Here is a 20,013-nt window from a genome sequence, read left to right as displayed (position 1 = left end):
GTGTAGTCTTTGGATCTTGTTAACTTCAGTGTGTGATTTTTTTTGCAACTTTTTATAACATTTAAATTTAAAAAGAGACCCTCCTTGTGTGGGAGAGTCCCTGTAGGCTTTATAGCTGTCTGGGAAATGATCCTCAAAAAGACAAGAATTAAACTTGGTTCAGTCAGGTTTTGGTACAGATGCGGGGCCAGGGCTTCTAGAGGCTGACACCAGATCATTTATTTTAGCCATATTTCAGCACAACACAATTTTGGGGAAAAGCTTTGTGATAACAATGAACTCAGCCCTGGGAGCATAGCAAAGCCAAGCTTTACACTGAAGCTCTTGGCAGAGGACACCTGGCTCCATTTGTAAGATCAGTTCTTGTTGACTTAGAGACAAAGCTCAAGATAATGGTCCAGAGAGAATGACCTATGAGGTCAACATAATGCATGGCCCTAAGGCATACACATCGCTTAGGCTGTTGTAAAATAGAAAGAGTATCATCTCTCACAAGGATGAGCTTTATGGCCTAAAGTAATACTCAAGGTTTTAGAGGGAAAGGGATAAGTACATCACAAATTCTGGGCAATATGGGCAGAGACAGCAGAGGATCGATCACCAGATTGTAAACTACAACCTCTCCCAGCACCCCAGAAGGAGGACAGGTTAAACATCTCTGTCCTTTGAAGGATACCTCTGAGTTTGACTTTTCTGGCTTCTCCTGTGCCTGTGTGTCCTCTACATCCGTGTTGGCTTTGCAGATTCCAGAAAGATGGTGGAAGTCTAAGAGAAGAAGGCCACCGTAGAACATTTTACCTTCCTTCAAAGGATGATGCCAGAGACTCAGTGTGTGACCAGCCATTTGAATTCGGTGTTAAAAGCTTGATGTCTTTTGGGCATCACTTACTGAAGAAGCCATGGGTCTTTAACTGGGTCCTAGTGACCACCTTCTTCCCCCTCTCCCACTCTCTCCTCCCTGATCTCCACACAGAGACAGAGCTGCTCCACTCTGCCATGCCTTCCCCATTGGAAGGACTGAAACAAGGAGGCAGAATAAATCTTTCTTCCCTGCCATTGGTCTCTTGCTGCAGTGACAGTAACACTGATGAACACATTTAGTGGTGCAGAAAACCACTGACAGCAATGAATTGTGTTGAGGTTTGGTCTGTTGCTCTACTGGCCCCCCAAGTCTGGTTGCCTCAGTGAGAAGGAAATCTTCAAGTACACCAAGAGTAACCTTGCTCCTTAATTTAAATCTATTGGTTGAATAAAGATGCCTACAGCCTATAGTTGGGCAGAAGAGACAGGTGGGGTTTTGGTTCCCAGGCTTGGGGTCTGAGGAGGACCAAGAGAAAGAGAGAAGGTAGAGGGAAGAGAATACGCCATGGGTGTTGAGAGGCAGTGAGAATTGGCTCCGAGAGCTGGCCAGTCTACATAAGTGTGGTCTAGATGGAATATGGCAAGTCATAGCTTGGGGTCGTTGGCAGAGAAGTAGCCATGATGGCACAGAGGGTAGAAACCTGCCCAGCCATGATGCCTATTAAAGTTTATTATAAATATAAAAGTTTCTGTGTGTTTTATCTGGAAACTGAATGATCAAAGGCAGGGTAGAAACCCCCGACTGAGGTTAAATAGACATTACAACAGAGTTATGATTGTTGTCGTTCATCTTCCCTGGTAAAAGTCTTAGGCATGGCTTCCTCCTGTCAGAGGCAGGAAAATGCAAGGAAAGATGGGAGAGGGAGGATCCCCCAGTGACTGGCTTTGCTGACAATGTCCTTTACCTCTTCAGGGCCAGCAATGAAAGGCAGGATCCCGGGCGGTGGCCCCGAGTCCTGAGTGCCTGTCTGCCAGCGAGGCACATGTGGCCAAGGATGAATTTGAGAAAAGTAGCTGCTGGCTGCTTGAACAATGGAGGAGCGCGGCCATCTTGAGATGGAAGGCATCGCCTCGGGTTGTCACTCCCACATTAAACTGTTGAAGATCAACAGGGAGCATCTGGTCACCAACATTCGGAACACTCAGTGTCTGGTGGACAACCTGCTGGAGAATGGCTACTTCTCAGCCGAAGATGCAGAGATTGTGTGTGCCTGTCCCACCAAGCCTGACAAGGTGCAGTGGGGGACACGGACGCTGACAGTCACTGACCTGCGTTTCTAGCAGCAGTTCCCCTTGCTGGTTCCTGTAAATGTGTTAGGGGATTTTGGTATATTGGGTTAAATTTCACAGTGGGGTCTTTGTTGTTGTTCTTGTTTTTAGTCCCATGCAACTTCTGTAGCATGGGGAGCATTGATGACATATATGGACTCATACCATGGTCTTTGGGTTATCATCATCCTTGTTTTTTGGATTTTTCAAGACAGGGTTTCTCTGTGTAGCCCTGGCTGTCCTGGAACTCACTCTGTAGACCAGGCTGGCCTCGAACTCAGAAATCCACCTGCCTCTGCCTCCCAGAGTGCTGGGATTAAAGGTGTGCGCCACCATGCCTGGCTTATCTTCATCCTTGAGCCTCAGCTTATACATTACAGAAGAGGCTGATGACATATGTCCGTTCACACCGGGGTCTTGGTAGAACCATAAATACCCCAATGTTTAGCTTCCTGCCCAGTCGAACAGTGCACTTCCGTAGGAGGCGGGAGCAAGCCCTTCCCTTGCAGCTCTCCCTGCGGTGGGTACTGATCCCCAGGTGACTTTATGAGTGTGCTCTGAATGAATAGGCGATACAGAGCACCACGCTCAGTGCCTCGACGCCCCAAGGGCACAGAGGCAAAGACTCAGGGTAGCCACCCACAAAGCCCAATTTGGAAGTGACTGCCTCCCAAGGTGGGGCCCCCATGGAGGACTTTCCCACACTATGAAGTAGGAAGTAGAGCAACTCTTAGTTCCCTAAGCTCGGGGTATCTTCTGAAAAATCTAACAGACGCCTGGAAGTCCCTGGATAGCACAATGAAGAGCTTATTTGAGAGGAGACAGGAAGGGACACCCACGAGGCTGCCAGGATGCTATGGGCTTCCCTTTTGATCCCCCCCCCTTCCTTTTTGCTTTTTGAGACAGGGTCCTCTCTGTATTCTAGGTTGATTTGAGACTATGATCCTCCTGTCTCATTCTCCCAAGTGCTAGGATTATAGGCGTGTGCCACTGTGTACAGCTTCTGATTGTTTTGCCTGTATTTTAAATAAATAGGCCGTTTTAAGCATGTGATTTGATGGGAGTGGTGCTACCCTCCTGCAGGGTAACCCAGCTATGCTGCTTCCTTACCTCCTTAGCATCCTTGTTCTGGGATGTCAGTGACACAAAATTAGCAGGGAAAGGCAGAAAAAAGACCACAGCTGGACAGCTCTACCTGTATCTGATCTGTTTTTAGACTCACAGATTCCTCCTGGCTTCTTATTGCCATGGGGATGAGGTCTTGCTAAAGAGGCCCATTTTGCAGATTCCATGTTGACTCTTATACTGGGTCTGGAGGTGGCCAGGCTACTGCTACTGTACTAGCAGCTGGGTGCACCGGGATCCTTTTGACAGGAAGATATCCTTCATACCAACTCATGCTGTTAATGTGTGTGTTGTCTGTAGGTCCGAAAGATTCTTGACCTGGTGCAGAGCAAAGGTGAGGAGGTGTCTGAGTTCTTCCTCTACGTGCTACGGCAGCTGGAGGATGCTTACGTGGACCTCAGGCTGTGGCTATCAGAGATCGGCTTCTCCCCTTCCCAACTCATTCAGACCAAAACTATCGTCAATACTGACCCAGGTAGGAGTCAGTACAGTGCGACTGCAAGGCTGGAGTATGGGGCAAGGCACTGGGGTCTGGAAATACTGTGGGCTACATGGGCATAAACATGAAGCCAGCCAGCAAGGCAGGCACCCTGGTAGCTTTATGCTCTACCTCACCCAGCAAGCCCCAGTTCCTTCCATTTTGGAAAGAAGAGATCATCCCTGACACCAGAGCGCAGACTAGGCAGTGTCAACTGATCCAAACATGTGGAGCGACACTGTTGTTTTAGGGATGAAACCCTGGGCCTTAGGTATGCTAGGCCTTACCACTAGTTTCCATCTCCAGCCCTCCTTTGTAGCTTATTTTGGGCCCCCATGAGTTACAGGAATGGCCTTTGTTCTGGGTATTTGATTACTGCCTTCTCTGACACAGAGATAGCAATTTTGACACTGTGGGTTTTGCTTATTTGTTTTTTAAGTTTGTTCCAGGGGGCTAAGATGCCACTCACTGGTAATGTATTTGCCTAGATGCCTAGTGGTAATGGTAGATGCATAGCTCTGAGCTCAACCTCCAATACACAAATAATAATAAAGAAAAATAACTTTCCAGAAATAAAATTGCCAGGTTTGATTCTAGGTAAAGTTCTTTGGTCACTCAGGAGTCAGTCCCAGTTTTCAAAGTGCTACAGATTTCATTCATTGCCCGCTTAGCCCCATAGTTTTTATGACACACCCAACACTCACTGAAGCACTGTGCTGGACACTGAGGATGCAGTAATGCCCAGGCCCAGAGTGTGCTGTCTTCTAGGAGTTCAGAGTCTATGGTAGGGTGACCAGAGCAGCAGCAGCAGCGGCAGCAGCAGCAGCAGCAGCGTAAGGTGTAACTGGCGGGGCAGAGTCCGCTCTGGGAGAGGGTGATCTGTTCTAGCTCTGCTTTGTAACAGCTATTGACATCTACCAGGAACCAGAAATAAGCCCCACCCCCTCCAATTTTAGACTCCAGTTTGACCTGGGGTTCTAGTCACTTTATAACACTGTGACAAAATGTCTAGAAAAGCAACTAAAAGAAGAAAAGCTTTGTTTTAGTGTCTCAATGCAAGGTTGCTTGGCTCCTTTGCCATGTGTCTAGGTGGGGCTGAAACATTATGGTGGAGGAACTTGGCAGAGAACTGCTGCTCCCAACCAACAGTGACAGGCAGCAAGGAACCAGGGACAAGTGACCTGCTGCTTCCCACTAGACCCCACCTCCTAGCTTCTGCCGCTTCCCTACAATTCCATCAGGTCATGAAACTGTCAGTGGATTCATCTTGGTGAGGTCACAGCCTTAAAGATCCATCACCTATCCAAAGCCCGATGACTGGGCCTGTTAGCGGCCTTCATGGGGCACATCAGATTCAAGATGCTACACTCAGAAACAAAAATAACCTTCCCAGAGAGTGAATGTTTACAGAGATAAAGCCAAGCAGCAGTGCCAAGGCTGAGTTTGCTCCTGTGGCCCAGGGTGCCAGCTGTCCTAGGGCAGCCTCTTGCTCAGACCGTTCTCTTCCTGCCTGCCTGCTTCATTTCCTTCCTGTGTATGTGTGTGTACATGTATGTGCACATGTGTGTGTGTGCGCGTGAGAGTGTGTGTGTGCACATGTGTGTGGGTGCATGTGTATGTGTGTGTGTGTGTTCATTTACTCCACTCAAGTGGCTCTCTCAAAGACTTCTCTTTCAGTTCCTTCAGCCATGACTAGCATGTAGAGAGTAATTTATTCTACATGATAGAATCATATTGCAAGATTTCACATCTGTGAATGGCCAGAAAAGCACACTTATAAAGAGAAGAAGTCCACTGGCAGTTGTCAGGGTCTGGAGTTGGGACAGAACAGAGGCTGGCTACAAATCAGCTCCAAAAATTTAGGAGGATGATAGACATTTCTAGACCGGACTATAGTAGTACTTATTAAACTCTATAAATTTACTAAAACTTAAATGACTAGTATATAATGGGATTAGTAAAATTTCTGCAATATAAATTATTATGAGCTAGACCCAAGTAAGCTAAAAATAATGTGCAATTAGCTTTAAACTTCTTATTTTTTTAAAAATGAGGATTTGTGTTCTGGAAGCAGGATCTACCAATATATAAGCCTATGCTGGCTTTGAACTCTCAATCTTCCTGCCTCAGCCTCCCAAGTACAGAGATTACAAAGGTGTGTGTGCTGTCATACCCGTCCCTCCTTACGGAGTTTGAACAATCAGTTGGACTAATTTCATGGGATGAATCCAGGAGTGTGCATATGAGTTTCTGATTTTTGTTAATCAGATCATTCAAAGTCAAGAACTATTTTAATGGAGTGTGTAGAACACTCTTTTGTTTGGCTTAGCCCCATTTTTCTATCATTCAGATTTGATGGGATCGTGGAAACCATGGAGCACACTATGGCTTCTCTGACTCTTGTGATAGGTTGGGGTTCCCCCCAAGGTGCTCACCCTGGGAGCCAGTGGTTGCACTGTGCTAGCTCTGCATATTTGATGTGATGTTTGAGGTTAGGCACAGCTCCTTTATAAGTCAGATTAATGCCAGCCTTGTATTTTTTTAAGATTTATTTATTTTATGTCTGTGAGTATATTGTTGCTTCATTTGGACCCACTAGAAGAGGGCATTGCATCCCATTACAGATGGTCGTGAGCCACCATGTGGTTGCTGGGATTTGAACTCAGAACCTCTGGAAGAGCAGTCAGTGCTCATAACTGAGCCATCTCTCCAGCCCCCAGCCTTGTATTTTCACAACCAAACGTTTTTGACGTACAGTTTTGTCAGACCCTTATTCAAGAACAGCATTAAAACAAAGAACGGCTGGGGTAATTTCCCCCCATACAAGACTCTCGGTGCAGACTCAGTATTTAAACAGGACTGTGGATGGGATGGGGCAGCAGAGCCTGGCCCTCAGGCATGAGTAGCTTCTGTCTCTAGAATTCAATGACAACATTGTGCAGAGAAACAAGGGAGGCCCTGTCCCTGATACTTGACCTGGAGGGGCCTGCCGCCCTCCAGCTGGCTAATCCTAAAGTCAAGCAGAGGGAGACAAGTCCTGACCCTCAAGTTCTGGGACACTGGCTCTTTGAGGCCCTGGGGGCTCCAGGGAGAGGAGTACAGGAATTGGCTCAGAGTCTGGGTGTTGGTGTGCTTGCCTCTGCTGCTCTGTTTAATGCATCTACTCCCTTCCCCTCCCCTGGTTGCTGGGAAACACTCCTCCCTGCTCCAGTAAGCAGGTATACCCAGCAGCTGCGACACCAACTGGGCCGCGACTCCAAGTTCATGCTGTGCTACGCCCAGAAGGAGGACCTGCTGCTGGAGGAGATCTATATGGACACCCTCATGGAACTGGTAGGCTTCAACAATGAAAACCTGGGCAGCCTGGGAGGCCTGGATTGCCTGCTGGACCACAGCACGGGCGTCCTCAACGAACATGGCGAGACTGTCTTCGTGTTCGGGGACGCGGGAGTAGGCAAGTCCATGCTGCTGCAGAGGTTGCAGAGCCTCTGGGCGTCTGGCAGGTTGGCCTCGACAGCTAAATTCTTCTTCCACTTCCGCTGCCGCATGTTCAGCTGCTTCAAGGAGAGCGACGCGCTGAGTCTGCAGGACCTGCTCTTCAAGCATTTCTGCTACCCGGAGCAGGACCCCGAGGAGGTGTTCTCCTTCTTGCTGCGCTTTCCCCACACAGCGCTCTTCACTTTCGATGGCCTGGATGAGCTGCACTCAGACTTCGACCTGAGCCGCGTGCCGGACAGCTGCTGCCCCTGGGAGCCGGCGCATCCTCTCGTCCTGCTAGCTAACCTCCTAAGCGGGAGGCTGCTCAAGGGTGCCGGCAAACTGCTCACTGCTCGCACAGGCGTGGAGGTCCCCCGCCAGTTCCTGCGCAAGAAGGTGCTGCTCCGGGGCTTCTCCCCGGGCCACCTGCGCGCCTATGCCCGCCGGATGTTCCCCGAGCGCACGGCGCAGGAGCACCTGCTGCAGCAGCTGGATGCCAACCCCAACCTCTGCAGCCTGTGCGGGGTGCCGCTCTTCTGCTGGATCATCTTCCGTTGTTTCCAGCACTTCCATACGGCCTTCGAGGGCTCCTCACAGTTGCCGGACTGTGCTGTGACCCTGACTGATGTCTTTCTGCTGGTCACTGAGGTGCATCTGAACAGGACGCAGCCCAGCAGCCTGGTGCAGCGCAACACGCGCAGCCCGGCGGAAACCCTCCGTGCAGGCTGGCGCACGCTGCACGCGCTGGGCGAGGTGGCTCACCGAGGCACCGACAGGAGCCTCTTTGTGTTTGACCAGGAGGAGGTGCAGGCGTCGAAGCTGCAGGAAGGAGATCTGCAGTTGGGCTTCCTGCGGGCTTTGCCCGACGTGGGCCCTGAGCAGGGCCAGCAGTCTTACGAATTTTTCCACCTTACGCTCCAGAGCTTCTTCACCGCCTTCTTCCTGGTAGCGGATGAAAAAGTGAGCACCCGGGAGCTGCTGAGGTTCTTTCGAGAATGGACGTCTCCCGGGGAGGCAACCAGCTTGTCTTGCTATCCTGCCTTCTTCTCCTTCCGGTGCCTGCGTGGCAGTAGCCGCTTGGGCCCCGATCCTTTCAGGAACAAAGATCACTTCCAGTTCACCAACCTCTTCCTGTGCGGGCTGCTGGCCAAAGCCCGACAGAAACTCCTTCAGCAGCTGGTGCCCAAGGCTATCCTAAGGAGGAAGCGCAAGGCCCTGTGGGCTCACCTGTTTGCCAGCTTGCGCTCTTACTTGAAGAGCCTACCCCGGGTCCGGTCTGGAGGCTTTAACCAGGTGCACGCCATGCCAACATTCCTGTGGATGCTGCGCTGCATCTATGAGACCCAGAGCCAGAAGGTGGGGCGCCTAGCCGCCAGGGGCATCAGTGCGGACTACCTCAAGCTGGCCTTCTGCAACGCTTGCTCTGCCGACTGCAGCGCCCTATCCTTTGTCCTGCATCATTTCCAAAGGCAGCTGGCTCTAGACCTGGACAACAACAACCTCAATGACTATGGAGTGCAGGAGCTGCAGCCTTGCTTCAGCCGCCTCACGGTTATCAGGTGAGGCTGAAGGGCTTGCCTCACATGACTAGTAACCTGGTTTAGGATTCTTGGTCTGTCCATTACACAGGGGGCTCGACCCTTCTGTCTGGGAATGGGTGGGGGAAGGCAAGGAGGAAAGCGAGTCATGTGACCAATTCGGAACCAGTTGGGCATCCTTTAACTAACCACAATCTCAGGAAACCTCAAGGAGAATTGCTATTGTCCTAGCATGGCCAACCCAACAGCCAGTGTATACAGGAAGGGGGTGAAATGCATTAGGGTTGTAACCAGCTTAATGCTCTTTCCCCTGCAGTGACAATTCTGGAATTGTCTGGAATTTGGTTTCTTTAAAAAACACAAAAATCTTATAAGATTGTGCTTTTGTTTTAATCCCAGGTGTAGAGATGTGGGGCTATGTTGGACTGTGTAGTAGCTGACTATGATTTGCCTTGTGCTCTAGCAGAGGCATGCTTTTCCCAGCTGCAGATATTTTTCTGTAATTGTATGACATTTGGAACTCTGGGAACTTTTCAGAGGGTATATATATGCTAAAGCCCCAAAAGGGTTAGTGGTTTCTGCTCATTCAGGTGGGGGTGGTTGGGGTCTGTTAGTCGTGCTCAAAGAAGAAAAAGAAATTAGATTCAGATCTCTCCCCCTCTCCCTCCCTCTTCCCCTCTCCCTCCCTCTCCTCCTCTCCCTCCTCCCCTTTTCCCTCCCTCTCCTCCTCTCCCTCCTCCCCCTCTCCCTCCCCCTCTTCTTCCCTCTCCCTCTCTCCCTCCCTCTCCCCCTTTCCCTCCCCCTCCTCCCTCTCCCTCCTCTCCTCCCCTCCTCCTCCCCTCTCCCTCCTCCCCTCCCCCTCTCTCATCCTTCTTTCCTCTCTAGTGATAGGAGATGAAACAGGGTAGGGATAAAGGGTGGGAAAAAGAAGAACTGACAAAATAGCAAAGACCAGCAACATCCCCTGTAAGCGGAGGGGTGGGGGGTGGGGGTGGGGGATGGGGGTGGGGATGGGGGATGGAGGGTGGGGTTTGCTATTGCCTTGGAACAGTACTGCCCATTTAGGCAGTAATCGGAAGCAGAGCCTTTGGAGAAGTTAAAGAATTGCTCCAGGCCCCAAGGCTGGGATGTGGTGGGGCCAGAGGGGGAAGAGCTGCCCTTGAAGACTAGCTTGAGGCTCAGAAAGAGCAGAGACTCTTGCCTTTGGCTCCTGGTTTCTGGTGTGGCTCCAGGGAAGGCAGACTATGAACTAGTAAGCCTTGCTTCCCGTGAGAAAGGCAGCTGCATACCTGGGGCCTTCTGGCGGGTTTCTTGCTTGATGGTAGAAATGAGAGGCCACTCTGCTTCTCCTGTCAGCGTTTCCCGCAGGAAACAAACCTGGTCAGTCTCTGCAGGGACTTGAGTCTGCCGCCTTGGCTCATGCAGCTCCGCAGGACAGTGGGGCTCTGGAGCTCATGCTTAGGCCTGGGAACTAGGTGAGAACTGTTGGGGACTCCAGGTGCACAAAGCTGGGGGCAGAAGGCAGCCTAGAACCAAAGCTGGCACCTGCCCTGTCCTCGGTGTGGTGGGTCAGCCGCTCTCCTGGGCAATCGCCACCTAGTGCCTATTCTGTAAGGAGCTCGGGAGCAGGGTGGGATCCTGCCCTGTCAGTCTCCACACCCACAGAGGAAAGAGCAGCTTATAGAAAAGCAGGGCTTATGGTCATCCTTACAGAAGCACTTCGAGTCCTTGGAGGACATCAGGTAAGGTTCATTGCAATAAAGAGCTTGAGAAAACATCCAATCTTGGTAGCTTACATCTTATTTCTCTCTGGAGCAAAGTCTAGGAATGTGTGACTAAAGGCTGATATGTCGCCTCTCTGACTGAACCCAGTTCTCTTTTGCCTTACTACCTGGCTTCTATATCCTGACCCAATACGCCTGCACAAGATGGTAGCTCCAGGCAACTACTTAGTATTATAGCCAGAAGGAATCACAAAAGGGGTATGTCTTATTTTTAATTTTTTTCTTCAGTATTGGGGTTTGAGCTGGAGGCACCACACATACCACACACGCACTTACCATTGAGCTCCACACTCCTAACGGTTTTTAAAACCTGTGGCCAATGAAACTGAAGGGACTGCGCGCATGCATCCAGCAGGCTTCCCTCTGCTTCCCTGTTCCTCCTGTTTTGCTAAAAACAAACAGACAAACAATAGATTAAATGGCATTGCTAAAGCTAGCCCTGAGTTCTGTTCCCTTATTTGAACACTTCCTCCCTCTGAGGCTGCCCACCAAAGTCCAAAGTCCAGCTATCTGAGTATTGAAGTTCTACAATCAAAATCCCCCCTTTTGGCTCACCCAATTAACAAGCTCAATTAAAATTAAACACCTCATCCTAACACAGGGTTTCCCCTTCTACCTTTATAAACTGCCATTTTCCTTTGTACTACATTTGTCTTCTGCTTATCCAGAGGCAGTCCTTTGTCCCCACCGGGACAAGGGACAAGTACTACCCCTTCCTCTCTCTCCTTTGCCCCTTCTCCTTCTCCCTCATCCTCTCCTGTCGTTGTTTTTTATTCCCTGTCCTCTGCCCCTCTGGAGCAAATAAATCGCGTTCTTGCTTGGAGGTCTTGGGGGTTTCTTACAGGTATGGTGGAGGAGAAGGTTTATTGTCAATATGAGGGAGAGCATAGCCAGAGGCAGGGACATCTGGGAGGGTCTGGGGCTAACAGGACCAGACTGAGCTGAGCCAGGAGACCAGGAGGCTAAAAAGGCAGAAAGAGTGAAAAAGAACCAGCATAGCCTTATCTGGATTATATAGGGAAGAACATCTAGGGGAAGGACAGCCCTAGACAGTCTGGACAGTCTCTGGACGGGACAGTTCAGGGTAGAGGGCAGGGTAGGTTGGCAAGGAGCAGGTATGGACTGAGGGATGCTGGGAGAACCTGGCGGCCAGGGTCTGCTCTGATGTGTTAGTGGGCATCCCAGCCCTTTGTTGGCAGTTTGAAACCTAAGGGGAAGGCTGTGCTGTGAGCAGCCTGTGCTTGCGCTGACACCATTACTGTGGCTTGATAAGAAAGCTTTTTCTGTTCACTATTTATTTGTCGTGGATGTCAGTTTGTGGTCCGACTCAGCCGTGGCTTGTGCTAGTAAGTAAAGGTTTATTGGAGCGTAGCCACGCCCTTTGTTTGCTTTTCCGGCAGTTTCGCCTGGAAGGGTTGAGCAGTTCTGGTTGGGCCAGCAAAGTCCTCAGCATTTGCCAGTTGGTTTTAGGGTAGCAAGTCTGCTGTGCCATCCTGTGCCCTCATAAGGGGTTGGGGGTGTGTGTGTGGTGGGGGTTCCTGCTCTCACCTCGTCTCTCAGCTGCTTTCCTTCTTCAGTGTCAGGGTAGCTTGTTACCTGGATTGCTTGGTGGGTGGGTGGGGGTGGGGAGAGAAAGAGAAATGGGAAAGGGGATGGAAAGGAAGGCCGTTGGAGCTCTGGGGTCTACTTGCCTAGCGTGCGCAAGCCCTGGGTTCTACTCCGACTGCCAATAAATACATACACTCGTGGACATTTTGGTCATGAGAAAGTGTTCTGCTGGCTCAGAGATTTTTTTTTTTTTTCTAGAGAAATTGCAGCCTGAAGTCCGCTATAGGGAAGCAGCCCCTCAGGCCCTGCTTTCCTGTTTGTCCTGTGGCCCGGCCCAGTCTGGCCAGCACAGGCAAAAGTTAGCTGGAGAAGGCTGCAGCCAAGGCCCGCCCTTTCCCAGAAAGCTACTGGTTTCTCTTGAGATTTCCCACCCAGAGCTGCTTCAAAGGAGCAATTTCCCTGGGCGGCAGGATGCTGGGCCTCCTCCTGCGTAGGAGCTGGGTCAGTTCTAGTGTCCTGTCCTGTCCTGTCCTGTCCTGTATTTTCCAAGTTATCTTACGTCCTGACCCCACTCCTAAAATACAAGGGTACCCTTAGTGGCAGTCATCTCAAAAGGTGGCCCCTCACGTTTCAGACTTCATGATCCCCACTGTGTGGAGAGGATGGAGAAACCACACTCAAAATGCAGGATGTTGGAGGTCGCTAGCTGCACGTGCCCTTCTGGTCTCTGTGACCCCTTCTGTTTCAGGGCTGGGCTACAGCCTTGCTGCTGGCCTGCCTATAGACATCCTTGGACTGAGCTGTCTTCACTGTTGTGTTTTAGACTCAGTGTCAACCAGATCACCGACACGGGGGTGAAGGTGCTATGTGAGGAACTGACCAAGTACAAGATCGTGACGTTCCTGGGGTGAGTCTCGCTTGAGGACCCTGGGCCTACTACCTGGTCACAGTTCTAAGCAGCAGAAAATTAGCAGCCACGTGGTCCACTGGAGACAGAAACCATGGGCCAGTGCAGGCATCCTCCAGCCTCAGCCTCCATGTGCTGGGCTTACAAGCGTGTTCCACCACAGGTGCTCTGGGTTCTGTTCTAGGCTGAACCAGTATCTAGGTAGGATCTGAGCTAATCGCAAACTCGTGTGGAGCCCCTGCTGCCTTACTTGAACAACTGAGTCCCAATCTGGGCAAGCTACTTTGGAGGATATGAAGAAAAAGCATATCAGGATAGGTCTTGTAAAGGTTAAAATCCCTGTTTATACATTAGATTTAACTACTTTGGGTCTATTCCTAGGTCAAAAGCAAGTGGCATATATGTTGAATATTAGTAATACAGCCAGAGGGGTCCGAACTAGGACCCTCTTCAAATACCTCAGAAAAGGGAGTGAATACTTAACCAAGTAGGGTTAAGTCAAGAGCACACACAGACTCACGTCAGGTGCTCTTCAGTTACAAAAGGCTTTGAGTTTTGGAGTTGAGGTGAGCAGGTGGGCCCATGGCTGCTGCTACTTCTGTCACTGTGCACCCCTGGACCTCAGTTGTGGGCTCTGGAGCGCGAGGACACATAGTCACTGGGGCCCATGCTCCTCTCTGCTACGTAAGATGAGAGACAGCAGAGGAGCCTGGCTGCTTTACTGCTCTTACATTTCAATCAGAATGGTTAGGGAAATGGTTTTTTGTTTGTTTGTTTTGTGTTTTAAAGACACAGGACTTACTTTTCAGAAAACCTAAATCCGTATCACCTGTGTTTACCAAATTGCGTGCCAGGGCTGGGCATGATGGCATATTCTTCCCGTGACCATGGGGCAGAGCGGTGTAAGGATTCAGCACAGAAGGGAAGTCTGACTTTGGAGCCAGACTGAAGCAGAGCCTAAACTCTGGGCTCTGTGAGTTCCCCTTTAAACCTAGGCAGTGGAAATCAGTAGGCAGCATGTACGCAATGTAGGAGAGGGTGTTCAAGTGACACTGAGACTTACAAAGGCCCCTGGCTCTGCTTTCTCTCCAAGTTTATACAACAACCAGATCACTGATATCGGAGCCAGGTATGTGGCCCAAATCCTGGATGAATGCAGAGGCCTCACGCACCTTAAGTAAGTAAGTGGGGAAGGGGCGGGGACTCTTTAGAAATTGCTTTTCTCTACAAATACCCTGACCACCTTTTCCATTACTGCATGAACCAGTGTCATCATAAAGAGGTTTCACCCTCTAGCGTCTGCCGGTCCCATGGCCATATTGGTTCAATTGACCAGATGTGCTCATTCTGTGTAGGAATTATGACCCAGTTTGGGGCCTGGATTGTAAAAGAGCCACCTGTTGGTGGGGAGTTAGCACTTTAATCTCCCTAACTATTGGCTAGGAAGAAGGGTTGTATCTATTGCCTTTTCTGGAATGCCATCAAAAGATCCTCCTCTCCCAGGGAGCTAGCTCCTTGGCTCTGTCACAGATAAGCCCTTTCAGGCTGTTGACCATCCAGTCCTTCTGATAACGGAAACACGCACTCTGGCTGTTGTCAATAAGTGTGTGCATTCTTCAGCCTTCTGAAGTGAGTGATGGTCTTGGGGTCACTTAAAGAATCCCAGGAAAGACTCCAGTGGTTGACCGCCAGCAGAGATCATGAGTATCTCCTCAGGTGGCTGGTCCTGGGCTGTGGGTCCCACCCTGAGAGGAGACCCCAGATATAGAATATATGCCTACCAGGAGGAAGATCGCACTGACAACCAGGCCTGGTGGGCTTAGTGCTGGGAAGAAGGATGACCTGGGTGGAGTTGCTATACAGAGACTAACGGTGCTTGCCTCTCTCTGCAGGCTGGGGAAAAACAGAATAACAGGTGAGGGCGGGAAGTGTGTGGCCCTGGCTGTGAAGAACAGCACCTCCATCATTGATGTTGGGTGAGTAGAAGGGACCTCCCACACACTCGGGGGCACACAGCCTGCCAGCTGTGCCGGCACCAGCTGCTCCTCTGGACATCAGTGATCTAGAAGGACCCGGGGGCCAGCAGCACAGACACCCTGGTGGCTTCTGCATGAAAAAATGGGTAGGAAGTCCCAGAGGCAGTGACACTCAGAACTATACAAACTTTTAATTACTCATTTGGAAGTCAGTGTCTTTGTGACTGGGACTGGAAGAAGCCATCAGAGCTCTATGTAGTCACTGCTGCCAGTGGCCGGTCTTGGTTTTAAGAATGTATTATCTTCTGGGTAGCTTTTTTTATATATTAAAAATTGTGGTAAAATGCACACGATACAAAGCCAACCACCTTCACCACGTTTAAGTTTAGTTCAGTGGTATTAATTCATACATGTAAGACAGCCATAAGACCATCCTCTCCAAAGTGCTTCTTGGCTCTGAAACTGGCATGCTAATCCATTTCTAGGCATCTAAATCTGAAGGGTGTAGAGTTAGTTAGATAGATAGATAGATAGATAGATAGATAGATAGTTAGCTCATTTATTTATTTGTTTTGTGGTGGCTTGTTTCACTTAATGTGACACCCCATGGGCCACTCTGCCTCCTAATGTGACACCCCATGGGCCACTCTGCCTCCAGGGTCATTCCTGTTATTGCATGTGGGAGTTCCTTTCCTTTCAGGCTGACTGTCCTCTGGATATTTGCTCACTGGTCTGCTTGTCACTAGACATGTGGGTTGTGAACACAGTTGACAGGCTTAGGAGCCAGGCCTCCCTGCTAGATCCTGCTTGCACTTTCTGGGGTTAACCAGCCCCCCTCCTTGGGTTACAGTAGAATGTTAATTCTATTTTTTGATTTCTTTTTTCCTTATACTTTTTAATTTACAATTTTATCTTATGTATACGGATCCTTTGCCTGCATGTATGTTTGTGTACCGTCTGGCGCCCCTGAGGCCAACGAGGGCATCTGAGAGCCTGGAACTAAAGTTCTAGATGATTGTAAGCTGTCATATGGGTGCTGGGAATCAAACCCAGGTCCCCTTATCCTTGGAGCCAGCTCTGTGCCCTCTGTCTGGATTCTTGGAGGCGCCCATATATTCCTCAGGGCAGCACCTCGGTTTACACTCCTACCTGCAGTGCACGTAGGCTCTGTTTCCTTCACCTCTTTGCCAGCACTTGTTTCTTCTGTCTTGACTGTAGCCATCTTACCAGCAGGAGTGGCATCTCCTTGACGGTAAGAAGCTCCTGTGACATAGTAATTTTTCCTAGATTGTAAAAGGAACATAGGTGGTTTTCTTGAGAAACTACAGGGCAGATGAATGATAATAAACTCATCTTCCCATCCCAGAGTTTGCTTCTAAGCTGGATATGGTTTTACATACCCAGAATCTCAGACTCTGGAGGATGAAGGCAAAAGGATTACAATTTAGTCCCAGCCTCAGCTACATATCAGGTTCAAGGCTAGCCTGGGAGAGAGGAGGGAGAGGGAGAGAGAGGGAGAGAGAGGGGGAGAGCTTTGTCACTGGTGTTTGAGACCATGTAAACTCTTCTGTCTCCCTCTTCTCCTTCTTTCACTCTCCTTACACAGCAGAAACCAACCACATAGACAGATTTCATCTTCAGTTTTTCGCTTAGTTTCAATATCATAAATACTCTGACACTTTACTAAAAAACAGATGCCACTCAATTGTATTGTGCATGCCTTTTTTTTTTTCCTCAGTAAAGCACTGAAAACCAGGCCCCCGTAGCCCACACCTGAAAGCAACCTGCTGGTCCTTGCTGTGAAGGGCAGGACCTGTTGTGAGTTTGCAGATGGGGCAGATTGTCTTGTTCCCTCGAGACAGAAACCCTCTTCCTGCTGGAAACAGCTAACCCTTCCAGGCCAGGCGCCATTCTAAGGGCTAACATCTGTGGAATCACAAAACCTCACTCACTGGTCTGCAAAGGCTGCCCTCATCACCCTATCTGACAGTGGATTTCAGAAACTGGGGCTGAAGACATTTTAATGTTTACCTAAGGTTGCACAGACAGTATAGGTGTCTGTCTTAGTTTACTTTTTTAATGCTGTGATAAACACTGTGGCCAGAATCAGCCAGGGGAGGGGACAGTTTGTTTGGCTTAACATTTTCCACATCACAGTCTATCACTAAGAAAAGTCAGGGCAGGAACTCAAGCAGGAACCTGGAGGCAGGAACTGAAGCAGAGACCACAGAGGAGTGCTGCTAACTGGCTTGCTCCTGGGGCTCACTCCAGCCTGCCTTCTTATACACCCTAGGAACAAGGTGTGCTCTGCTCAAGGATGGCTCTGCCCACAATGCACTGGGCTTTCCCACATCAATCATCAATCAAGAAAACTCCCTAGAGTTTCTATAGGTCCATCTGATGGAAGCAGCTTCTCCACTGAGATTCCTCTTCCCAGAGGCAGAGCTTGCTGTGAGACTTTCACTACTCAGATTGTTTATTTTGCCCTCTGAGAGGTCTTCCTGGGGAGGGAAGTCAACTTCAGTGTTCTAACTCTCCACCGACTGAAGTGGCACGCAGGGTCTGGTTGGCAACATCCTCGCCACATACAAAGAAGGTTGCTGGTGTGATTTCAGCCCAGTTTCAGGCCTTGGCTTCCTAGGAGGCCAAAATCATGCACAGTGGCCATACCATTGCTATCTCAGTTGATCCAGGGTGGGAATCTAACTCCTGTGCACAGCTCTTCAGAGTGGCCTGGGAATTTCCTTCCAGGGAAGTTGCCGGCTGAGTATCTCTGACTGGAGCCTTCTTGAAATTCAGACAGGCTGGTCTCTGAGCTGCACAGCCTGCTAATCTGCCTCCCTGGACTTTAGGCTGTTGCTACTTTCACAGCTCTGTGTAACTGGTAGCCCAAGGCAGGCCTCTTATGCAGCTGCAGGCTGAGGCTGAGGTAGGATGAACCCCTGTGGAGGATGAACCAAGGGGGCAGCTGTCATCGGATGGAGGTGTGGCCCTGTAACAGTCCTTTTCTTACCTCTACTTTCAGGATGTGGGGCAATCAGATTGGAGACGAAGGGGCAAAGGCCTTCGCAGAGGCATTGAGGGACCACCCCAGCCTGACCACTCTCAGGTAACATGCCTTCTGAGATGTGGGCTCCAGGAGCCCCGGAGGAGCTGTGAGGAGTGGGTGCCTGGCCTTTCTACTGGGGCAAGATTGATTGGCACTTGGTTTTTCTTGCTAAAGTTTTCCTCAGTGGGTGTTAGGCTTGCAGTCAAGTGCGTTCTTCTCACGTGCTCAGTGAACAACAGGATGGCATGGGACGCCTGCAGCCCCTCAGTTTCTCCATGTGCACTCTTTGTAGGGGCAGAGGCTGGGAGCAATGTTCGAGCCCAGATAAAACGGAAGGGACACTGGCCAGCAGCTTCCTGTCCTTCCTCTTTCTCAAATGACTCCAGGACAGAGAGGGACCCTCCCTGTGAACAGCCATCCATTAGCGTCTTGGCCTGACACCAGAACCTTGGAGTCTTAGAGTCTTGTGGGCTCTACCATGGAAAGGAGTCTAAGACTCTAGCAAAGAGACTTTCCCAGGTCTTTCATGGGTTTCTGAAACTGCCGGATGGTCTGAGTGGCCCCGTGAATACCCTCACACACACAAGCCTGGCACCGTCCACCTTCAGAGCACCAGGATTCCTTGGCCTTCAGCTCAAATGCAAACCCTGGAGCTCTGCCTTTGTTTCTTCCTGATCTTTTCAGACCTCTCCCTCTCAGGCACCCGCTGATGAGCCAAGCACCCTGCTTCCGGCCTGGTGCTGTCTAGACAGAAACTTCCCAGGTGGCTGAGAGTTGACAGCAAGGCCAACTCTGGACATGCCTGGAATAATCCATCCCCTGTGTTTTCCTTTCTAGTCTTGCGTTCAATGGCATCTCCCCGGAGGGAGGGAAGAGCCTTGCACAGGCCCTGATGCAGAACACCAGGCTGACAATAATCTGGTAACATTTTGAGTCATTTCCGAGGGTTGGGTCTGGTCACTGTTCCCAAGGTTGCACAGGTTATGAACTCTAAACTGAAAAGTGCTTCTTTATTTAAAAGGTGAATTAAATTTCTCCCACTATTTCCACAACCCGGGCCTACCACGAGGATGAAGCCAACTTTGTTGCTCACCCTCGCTTAGTTGAAGGTGCCAGAAGTCCCCTCAGGACAGTTTCACTCAGGGCCAGCTTTCACACACCTGACCCAAAGGCACCCCTGATGTTGGATCTGCTGGTCAGTCAGTACACATTTTAAACATTATTTCCCCTCCAAAAAGTTAGTATTTTTAAATAACATATGCTTTGTAGGGGGAAAAATTCTATTTCTGCTTTTCAGATGAAAGTCTGAAAAGCAGAAATAGAATTTCTCATGGTTTCCAGATTGTATTGTTCTCCTTGTGTCTTTCTGTGTATTCAAATGTATACCAGACAGAAGAACACCCAGCTATTGGCTATGTGCCGACATCGCTGTTCACTGTGCATTGCATATCTGACGCGTCCATTCTTGTCAGGATGTCTCACTTGCATATTGCTGTTTTGGCTGTTGCTTGGGGCTGGCCAGTACTGAAGGGTGTATAGAAGCCTCCGTAGGTGGCATCTACCTGTTAGGTGCCAGGAGCACCTCAAATTGTGATGGTCAAAAAGGTCTCCCTCTACGTAATGTCAAGTGTCCAAATCCACACTGGCTGGGGGCAGCTGCTCGACATGAACAAGAATGCAAGTTTCTTAATGCAAGCTGTGGGTCCTTCTGCACGTCCACACATGCAGACTCAAGCCACCTGTGATGGATGGCTTGCATATGCTCGGCCCAGGGAGTGGCACTATTAGAAGGTGTGACCCTGTTGGAGTAGGTGTGTCACTGTGGGTGTGAGCTTTACAACCCTCATGCTAGCTGCCTGAAGTCAGTCTTCCACTAGCAGCCTTCAGATGAAGATGTAGAACTCTCAGCTCCTCCTGCACCATGCCTACATAGATGCTGCCATGTTCCCACTTTGATGATAATGGGCTGAACCTCTGAACATGTAAGCCAGTCCTAATTAA

General features: G+C 49.9%; 1 protein-coding gene across 3 annotated transcripts in view; it reads left to right on the top strand.

Moving 5' to 3' along the window:
• The window catches only part of Nod1 (nucleotide binding oligomerization domain containing 1), a 48,843-nt gene that overhangs the window by 23,608 nt on the left and 5,222 nt on the right, over window positions 1-20,013 (top strand). For 2 of the 3 annotated variants that reach the window (XM_052173773.1, XM_052173772.1), the window contains exons 2-9: window positions 1,775-2,094; window positions 3,556-3,730; window positions 6,945-8,769; window positions 12,904-12,987; window positions 14,081-14,164; window positions 14,880-14,963; window positions 17,989-18,072; window positions 18,850-18,933. In XM_052173773.1, the coding sequence (XP_052029733.1) occupies window positions 1,894-2,094; window positions 3,556-3,730; window positions 6,945-8,769; window positions 12,904-12,987; window positions 14,081-14,164; window positions 14,880-14,963; window positions 17,989-18,072; window positions 18,850-18,933 (2,621 nt within the window). In that variant the 5' untranslated portion in view covers window positions 1,775-1,893. Of the gene's footprint in view, window positions 1-1,774; window positions 2,095-3,555; window positions 3,731-6,944; window positions 8,770-12,903; window positions 12,988-14,080; window positions 14,169-14,879; window positions 14,966-17,988; window positions 18,073-18,849; window positions 18,934-20,013 lie in introns of those variants that run through there. The other variant, XM_052173774.1, reaches the window with a different exon arrangement.

This window comes from Apodemus sylvaticus, chromosome 2 (genome assembly GCF_947179515.1).
Source record: "Apodemus sylvaticus chromosome 2, mApoSyl1.1, whole genome shotgun sequence".
Classification (NCBI taxonomy): domain Eukaryota; kingdom Metazoa; phylum Chordata; class Mammalia; order Rodentia; family Muridae; genus Apodemus; species Apodemus sylvaticus.
The sequence above is the reverse complement of the archived record's forward strand: the minus strand, read 5'-3'. Positions and strand labels throughout refer to the sequence as shown.